Source organism: Eulemur rufifrons, chromosome 29, assembly GCF_041146395.1.
Source record: "Eulemur rufifrons isolate Redbay chromosome 29, OSU_ERuf_1, whole genome shotgun sequence".
NCBI classification, from domain to species: domain Eukaryota; kingdom Metazoa; phylum Chordata; class Mammalia; order Primates; family Lemuridae; genus Eulemur; species Eulemur rufifrons.
The window spans coordinates 29,455,345-29,464,794 of NC_091011.1; the positions used below are offsets into that span (position 1 = coordinate 29,455,345).

At 42.2% G+C, this 9,450-nt stretch overlaps 1 protein-coding gene across 2 annotated transcripts in view; it reads right to left on the reverse strand.

Moving 5' to 3' along the window:
- The window catches only part of KLHL7 (kelch like family member 7), a 59,700-nt gene extending 54,230 nt beyond the window's left edge, over positions 1-5,470 (reverse strand). For both annotated transcript variants that reach the window (XM_069461239.1, XM_069461240.1), the window contains exon 1: positions 5,134-5,470. In XM_069461239.1, the coding sequence (XP_069317340.1) occupies positions 5,134-5,253 (120 nt within the window). In that variant the 5' untranslated portion in view covers positions 5,254-5,470. The remainder of the gene's footprint in view (positions 1-5,133) is intronic.
- Between the last annotated feature and the right edge of the window lie 3,980 nt (positions 5,471-9,450).

Genomic DNA, 9,450 nt, shown 5'->3' on the forward strand with positions numbered 1-9,450 from the left:
ATGTTATTCTCCTTAATAATACCCACCACTGTTGCAATTTTACATGTATTTCTGTGATTGCTTGGCTACCTCACTTTTCTATTAAACTATAAACTGCCTGAGGATAGGGACTGTCAGGTTTTGCTCACCACTGCTACCCCGCACTCTAGCAAAACAGTGGGTTCTCCGTAAGTATTCATTTGAATGATTGAGCTAAGAAGCCAAACTGAAACAGGGGAATAAGTAAATGGTGAGTAAAGAAACACAGTGATTTTACTTAAAACTTTTGGTTTTAACATGGGGAGAGAGGCCGGGCGTGGTGGCTCACGCCTGTAATCCTAGCACTCTGGGAGGCCGAGGTGGGCGGATCGTTTGAGCTCAGGAGTTCGAGACCAGCCTGAGCAAGAGCGAGACCCCATCTCTACTAAAAATAGAAAGAAATTATATGGACAGCTAAAAATATATATAGAAAAAATTAGCCGGGCATGGTGGTGCATGCCTGTAGTCCCAACTACTCGGGAGGCTGAGACAGGAGGATCCCTTGAGCTCAGGAGTTTGAGGTTGCTGTGAGCTGATGCCACGGCACTCACTCTAGCCTGGGCAACAAAGTGAGACTCTGTCTCAAAAAAAAAAAAAAAAAAAAAAAAAAAAAAACATGGGGAGAGAGGTATTATTTAGAGGGGAATGTTGAGACTAAGAATGGGGGCATGGATTTATTGGTTGGTTGCTTGGTTCAAAAGCTGGAGAGGTTAAAACATGCTTAAATGCTGAAAGCAAGAAACCAGCAGAGAAGAAGAAGTACTAGCCTTAGATAGAAAAAGAGGTACCATCTCCGTTGTAGCAGGATGAAAAGAAAAATGGGAAAGTTCCGAAATAGGTTTATAGGTTTGGTGGCAGAAAGTTAAAAGTTAGATAGTTCTAGACTTATGACATATTTATCCATGATGTCAAAAGAGAGGTGGTCTGCTGAAAGTGAGGGTCCAGAGAAGGGACTCAGATTAGAGAAAAACAGCAAAATAAATAAAAACTAGGATTGTTCTCCAGTACTGACAGCCCAGTTGAAATTAGTGGCCAAGGACTTATGTGGTAAAAGATTACCCAAAAATGAAATATTCTTCAGCTGTGCTTGGAAGCCTTGCACAAAGAAGGTAAATAGTCATCAATGCTGAAGTTTTGACAGATAGACATTAAAAAAAAGGGCAGAAAGTCAAGAAAGCTGGGGCATTGGAAAGAAAGTGAAGAGAGAGACAATAGCTCCCAAGCTGGACAAAAAGAGAAGATAAAATAGAGTTAAGAGGCCAGGTGCGGTGGCTCACGCCTGTAATCCCAGCATTCTGGGAGGCCAAGGCAGGAGGATCGCTCCAGGTCAGGAGTTTGAGAACAGCCTGAGCAAGAGCGAGAACCCGTCTCTACTAAAAATAGAAAGAAATTAGCCGGACAACTAAAAATACATACAAAAAATTAGAGTGACAGAGTGACACTCGGTCTAAAAAAAAGAAAAATGTAAAAAAAAATAGGGTTAAGAATAGGAAGGTAGGGATGATGGAAGTTGTCAATAGGAGTTGTGAGGCCGGGCCTGTAATCCTAGCACTGTGGGAGGCCAAGGCGGGTGGATTGTTTGAGCTCAGGAATTCGAGACCAGCCTGAGCAAGAGCGAGACGCCGTCTCTACTAAAAATAGAAAGAAATGAACTGGACAACTAAAAATTTATAGAAAAATTTAGCTGGGCATGGTGATGCATGCCTCTAGTCCCAGCTACTCAGGAGACTGAGGCAGGATTGCTTGAGCCCAGGAGTCTGAGGTTGCTGTGAGCTAGGCTGACGCCATGGCACTCTAGCCTGGGCAACAGAGTGAGACTCTGTCTCTAAAAAAGAAAAGTAGTTATGAGAATTAAATGAGACAAAGTACATAAAGCACTTTGCAGAGTGGTTGGTACAGAGTAAGTACTCAAAAAGTGTTACTATTATTGAGGGTTTAACACTGGTTATTCACATGAAACCCTAAAGATAATGACATGTAGCAATTTTTTTTTTTTTTTTCCGCTCTTGCTCAGGCTGGTCTCGAACTCCTGACCTTGAGCGATCCTCCTGCCTCGGCCTCCCACAGTGCTAGGATTACAGGTGTGAGCCACCGCGCCAGCCTGACATGTAGCAATTTATAGTCTTGAAGTGTGTAGACGCCAAGCCATTTTAGCTAGTAGGTAAGCCCAGTTGACTGGCCAGTACCTAATCCTCAAATCAGCTTTGTGGTTCTTTCATATAACTCTCAATAAGGACTTTAAGTTTAAGTTCCAATTATGCTTTAATTTATTTAACATGTGGAAACTGCAGACTATAATGGTACTCAGGAAGGTCTCAAAACATATCCCTCAAATGAACTCGTGAACTTCTTTAATAGCAACAGGAAGTGCATATGGGTGACAGTGATTATGACCCAGCCCCGCCTTGTAGAGTCTCTCTCTAGTATTATCCTTAATAGTCCCAAACTGAAAATAACCCAAATGTCCGTAATGATAGAACAGATAAATTGTGGTATTTTCATACGGAACACTATATATATGTATATATACACACACATACACACACACATACACATATATACCACAAGGAAGAACTAGTGCTACACACAAAACAGATGAATCTCACAAATATAATGTTGGCTTTAAGAAATCAAAACATGAGAGTTTATACTATATGATTCCATTTAGATAAGCTCAAAAGCAGTAAAAATGAATCTATGGTGTGACAGAAGAGTGGTTACCAATGGGGGGTTAGTGACTGAGACGGGTATAAGGGGGAACCTCTCATATACTGGTCATGTTCTCTTCTTCTTCTTGTGGGATGTTCACTTTGTAATGATTCACTGAGCTGCATGTTTATGACTTGTGCCTTCTTATGTGTATCCTATACTTCACTAGAAAGTTAACTTAAAAACAAAAGGCTAGAAATGACAAGAAAAATATAGGAAAAGGCTCTACAAGAAGCTGAGGCTGCTGGATCTGCAGAACTCCCTTTTGCCTCTATGTATAGAATTGGCCACTATGCTACAGAGAGATGGAATGACCTAAATTATGTTATCTAAGATCACAAAATGAATTAATGGTAGAGCAGCGATTGGAATTGAGGTATGTTAATCTCAGCATTTTCAAATTCTTGGAGAAATGTTCCTGGATGTACACAGAAGGGGTCCTTTTCATCCACTATCCTGATCCCCAAAGCAATGAGGTCATAAGGGGAAGCGAAAATAGTCACGACACAAAAATATTTCCTAAAGAACAAGAGCATTTACAAAATTGGTTCCCATTCAAACATTCCTTCTTTGGCACAGATCAGCTACTATTTCTGCCAATTCCCCATCAACTGACCTTGTCATTCTCTCTGAAGTCTTTCCTGTGTTACGATGTTAAACAGAAAATACAATATAAACATAATGTAAATCAACTGCAAAGTGAAAAACTGCACATCTTGCAAAAGATGCAGAATTCCATGAAGTTGATAAAAGTGCTATTAGAATTGTTTGAATTACATGCAAAACCACTGACAAAAAATGGGGCAGATTAAGGTTAACCATCGTGGAAGAGATCCCTTGTTGCTCATTAAGTATCCATATCCCCTTCCTACTTGGTAACAAAACCCTGATTTTTCAGTAACTGTATTTCTATTGTAACAGTAAATAAACGGATATCAATATAGTCCAAAGCTAAGTTTAAGAAATGTGAGCCAATTTTGAAACCTGAAGAGCTAAACCTATAATCTCAGACAATCCCCTCCTCAAGTAAACATTTGATGCTGCAACCCAGCTGCACCCTATTTAGGGAGTGAGGCAATGCTTTAAACGGTGCTGTAGTCTACGAAGGAATACACATATATCTGAGGGAGTGGAGAGTACCTAATGATTCCACAACAAGTTTGAGTGCTGGTGAACTGTGTTCAGCTACCATTACAGGCAGACAATAGTTAAATGCATCAACAATTTGAAGTCAGTGGCATTGCAAGCACAAAAAGGTTTACATGAAAGGAACATGAATGTGAAAAACAGAGACATGAAAGTTATATAAAATAAATTCAGGCATTCACAGCTACTTAGGCACAAAGGCCAGGAAAGATTAAGGCATTCCCATAGCTATCTATTGCACTCATGCACTGTGCCAGGAGCTGGTGAACAAAGACGAGATCCCTGCAGTCAACGTTTGCTTAAAGAAACTCCAAGTCAATATCTTAAAAAAAAATTTTTTTAAATTCCTCCACTCTTGTCCATATTCCCAGCAGAACCACTAGACAAACAAAGTTTTGCATTTACTCATATCCTGCTCTGTCCTCTTGAAAAACAGTACCAAAGTCAACGAAACCCAAACATGCCCGCAATCTCCTTGGCTCATTTTCCATAAACAAAGGTTACGGAAACAAAAAAGTAATCGAGTGACTTTTCTATGCTTATCAGTATAGTAGATATTACAGAATTTTAAAAACTAAACCTCGCTAGCGTATCTTCTCCAACGTTAAAATCTGTTCTTTTCATAACCCACCTTTTGTCGACGTGCTGCAGACTTTCATGAATGCACCACACATCAAAGACAGAACAAAGAGCTCAGTGCCCTTAGAAGATGACATGGTATTTATCGACGTCTGTTTCTGCTCTAAATTAACAGTTAAAGGAGGATTTGTCTTCAACTAGCTCCACCCGGGTAACACAAGAGGGGGCGGGGATCCTTACTGAAGAGTAGCTGATTTCAGGGCAGCAACTCTTCTCCCTTTGGGAGCTTGGGTTTGGGCTGCGCCAATGGGCTTCCTCACACAAGATCTCACGACACCTTAAAACCGCTCGCCAGTGGAAGGATCCTCGCCTCACAAAGAGATAACTAGGGCAGAGCTGTTACACAAGCAATACCCGACACCAAGTGCCAGCCCGAGGAGTCCCCAAGAGTCTCACTTGGGAGCCACACCATCGGCACACGAGGCGACGCTTTCGCTCGAGAACTATTTAACACGACCCTCTACTAACAGCGGACTCGCCTGCGTGCGAAAATGGAATGAGGCGCGAGGACTGAGGAAGAGGGTCGCGAACCACGGGGCGCGGGGTCCGGCCCCGGGAGCCAGGGGTCCGAGTCGCGGACCACCTCCCCACTGTCGTCGGTCACCCCCAGAGAGGCGGTACCTGTTTCCGCATGTTATTCATGACGCCCATGAAACCCGCCAACAATTTAGCTTCTTCTCGAGCAGCAAGTTTCTTCTCTGTCTTCTTCTTGCTGCTCTTCTCGACCCCGGAGGCTGCCATCCTCCCTCAGCTCGGTTCACGCCCCGGGCTTGCCGGCCTGGGCGAGGGGTCTCACTCTGGGAACTCTCGGAATTCTGATAAAACACGGCGGTCGGGACCGCGGCTGCAGCACCGAGCTTCCAAGTGGGCGGCGGCGTCTCGGCCACTGCGGAAGGATAAGGCCTGGCGGCCCCTCAGGAACCTCTAAGGCTGGCGACGTAGCCGGCTGGGTTGAGTCCTGAGTGGAAGCCTAGCCCGGCCGCGGAGCCTGCGCACTTCGCTCAAGGGAGTGGGGTGGGGGGGAGCTCTATGAAGGGAGTAGGGGGCGGGGCCTCGCGCGACGCAGCCTTGCGTCACAGCCGCGCGCCGCTCGGAGCAACCAGAGTCACTGTACGGGTGCCCCAGGTGCGTTGGTTGCAGCCCGCGCGGGGTGCATGTAATCTCAGAGCTGGTCGGAGGTTATGCCTGCCCTCCTGTATGCCCAAGACAGATTTCCCAGATGTAATTATGTGATTATCTTTTTTGGATAATTGGGCAGTGGAACACACTAAAGTGTCTCCCATTAGTGTAAGCTTCATAGGAGCAGGGTTGGTGTTTTCTTTCCGGCAGTATCAGATACTGGCGTATTGTAGGCGCTCAATAAATATGTATTAATATTAAATGATGAATGAATATTACTTAATGCAAGTTAAAGTCTTGTTACACGGAGCATAAGATTTATTTTCTTGAGTTTCATGAAGCAAGAACACACAGCCTCATTTGTGTCTCCTTGGTGTGTAAATGCCTGCCTACTAGGCTGGCTAAGTGTATGTTTAAAACAGATTGTCACAGCCCCACCAGGTTCATTGCCTGCTGCCCTAGAGGAAGCCAATACACTGAGACAGCAGGAGTTACAGCAGAGAAAGAGCTTAGTATCACAGGCGCCATGTGAGGAGATGGGAGGAATTTCTCAAATCCATCTCCCCGAGAATTTGGGAGAAAGGGTTTTAAAAGATAGTTTGGCGGGCAAAGGGCTAGGGAATTGGGTCTGCTAATTGGTGGGGGATGAGCTCATAGAGTTGAGATGCAGAAATTATCTTTTCAGTTGGGAGATTTTCTGGGTAGGGGATTTCAGGGCTGTTGGATCTGTTCCCAAGCCTATCCATGAATCTGGCTGGCGTCAGTAGGTCTCCAGAATGCAGAATCTCAAAGACCAGTCTTAAGATTTACAACACTAATGTTATCTATGGAATCATAGATCTTAGGGATTTAGGACTGCAGTGTTATCTATAGAAGTTGTGGAGGAAGTCACAAATCTTGCACCTGTCAGGGACGATAGTGCCATTAAGCTGTGAACCAACCTCTGCTAGCATCAAACTTCTTCTGCAGCTTCCTCACCTCTCTCAGCGTTCATAGAATTGAAGAGAGTTAGGACCTTGCTCTGGATTAGGCTTTTACTTAAGAGAATGTTGTGGCTGATTTGATCTTCTGTTCAGACTACTAAAATTTTGTCCATATCAGCAATAAGGCTGTTTTGCTTTCTTATCATTCACGTGTTCACTGGAGTAACACTTTTAATGTCCTTCAAGAACTTTTTGTTTGCACTCAGAACTTGGCTAAATGGTGCAAGAAGTCTAGCTTGGCTTATGTCAGCTTTCCACATGCCTTCCTCACTAAGCTTCATCATTTCTAACTTTTGATTTGAAGTGAGACATGAGCAACTCTTCCTTTTACTTGAGCACTTAGAGGCCATTGTAGGGTCATTACTTGGCCTAATTTCACTATTCTTGTGTCTCATAGAATAGGAAGGTCCAAGGAAAGTGAAAGAGGGGAATAGCTGGTAGGTGGAGCAGTCAAAACACACACTTTTATTGATTAAATTTGCTTTTATGAGCACAATTCATGGCAACCCAAAACAATTACAAATAGTAACATCAAAGATCACAGATCGCCAAGACAGATATTATAATATTAATAATGAAAGTCTGAAATATTACAAGAATTACTAAAATATGACACAGACATGAAGTGATCACATGATGTTGGAAAAATGGTACCAGTAGACTTCACCAATATAGGATTGCCTTGAACCATAAGTTTGTAAAAACAAAACAAAATACAATATTTGTGAAGCACAATAAAGCAAAGCACAGTCAAATGAGATATGCCTGTATTATTAATTAATCCAGCATTTCCCAAAATGTGTTCCTCAGAATCCTAGTCTTATGATCTGCTCCTGTCCCCAAATTGATCCCCTAGGAATATACTTGAGAGGTCCTTGGATGGTCTTGGACAACCTAGCTCTCCCCCTTCCCTCTTGTAGTTCTCAGAATAACTGTAGAATGCAACATCCTGAGATAGGAAGGTAATGTCAGAAACAGTCTGCGTTGTGTCCTTGGTCCTCCAAGAAAAAGATGTACTGCAATGCTTATTCTCAGTGATCCTAGTGGTATCTGGGGTAAAACAAACAAACAAACAAAAACCCAGAGCAGAGTGATTTTAGAGTCTCTCAGCTGCAGTGGGACATTGGGCACACACAGAAAAGACTTCATCCATCCATCCTTAACAGCTTTCCTGGGCTTTTGAGGACTGACTCACCCCATGTATCCTAGGCTTCTGTTTATTCTTGATGCCTAGCTGTGAGTAATAAATCTGCTTTGCCCAACTTGTACAAGTGTTCTGTCTCACTGGACTCATACAAGTGGTAGAGAACCTTTGTAACAACATTGAGAGATATGTAAAATATGTCCTTGGAGAAAGTCCCAAAATATATTTCCACATTAAGTGTTTAGAGAAGATTTGGCATACTGATTGCTTGAACCTAGTCAACTTTGCTGCAGTCTAGTGCCTTTTGAAGTGTCAACTTAGCCCATCCCCATTTTCCATGAAAATGGAAATCTTCTATCCACTCGTAGGATACATCTCTGTACCAGCTGTACTTGTTCTATGGAACTTTACCTCTTCCTAGTCTCAGCATATTGGATCAAGGTTGAACACCTGAGCCAAAGAAAGCCAATTAATAAACTGGGGGAAAGCACATCAGATTCTCTTGGGACACTGGACAGATAGATGTTAGTGGGCAGGTGCATAGCAGTTCTATTGGGAGTATGTACAAGAGGCTCATCCAGCCATCTTTGAACCATGTGTGTAGATAAGCAGAGAAAGACGGTGTGCAGGAGCTGTAGAGTGTTTGAGTAAATAAATAAATAAACCAGAAACTCAGAGAGAAGTCAAATAAAAGACCAGGCAGTATTAATATGTGTGGGGGCAGGGGTGATGGTGGTTGTGGAGTTTACCGTGAGGTTATCTGACCTTAAAATTCAGGGTCTCAAACTTGAACAGGCTGCCTTCAAGGCTGAGGGCCTAGCAATGTGATCACATGGTCATTTGAATTTTTTAAATTTATAAAAATAAGACATTTTAACAACAATAGGTTCAGTCCATTGTCTCGTTCTACTGTGATTTTTCCTCTATCATACTTCTTTTACTATCAAGTGTATTAATATGGCCACAAATACTTTTGGAAACTGAGCACAAATTGAGTTGGGTATATATTTTGTTGTTACCTAGTGGGATATAATTTTATAGATTATAGTTACTTTCATATAGTTAAGCTATCTTCAGCCCTTCTGATATAGAAATGGCTTCCAGGAATCATCCCTATGCCCACTGTGCCAACCTTGTCTTGTGAGTCAAAGATGCAAGACCAGAGAACTTCTCACAATATGTTTGACAGTGCCCAGAACTGGAATTATGTAAGTGGTAGAGGAGAAACAAGTTTTAAGCAAATTTGGTCAGCCAAGCCAGAAGCTGGTCTGTGAAGAATTCTTTCAATCATCAGATATGTAAAATTGTAAGCAGAAGATTTGGTACTCATTAACCTCTAGTCAAAAGTTGAAGGAATATATTTGTCATGACTATATTTTATAATACAGTATATGAATTATAAATGTGGCCTCAACTTCCAGAATGGCAGAGTAAGGACCTAAGAAAATCTACTTTTTCATAAAAACAACAAGAACACTGGAAAGTTGTCAAAATTAACTTTTTCAGAATGCTAAAAATTAACTAAGAGCTTATAATAATCCAAGGAATATTTATTTAAGAAAAATGGCTGAATCTCAGTAAAGGCAATGAGATTCATGGTGTTTTAACTTTCTTGAATCCCTTTGGCTCCCCAGATTTGTGGTAGCCTTAAAAGCCAACAGCCCCACAACTATGGTAACTGTGAAAACCACT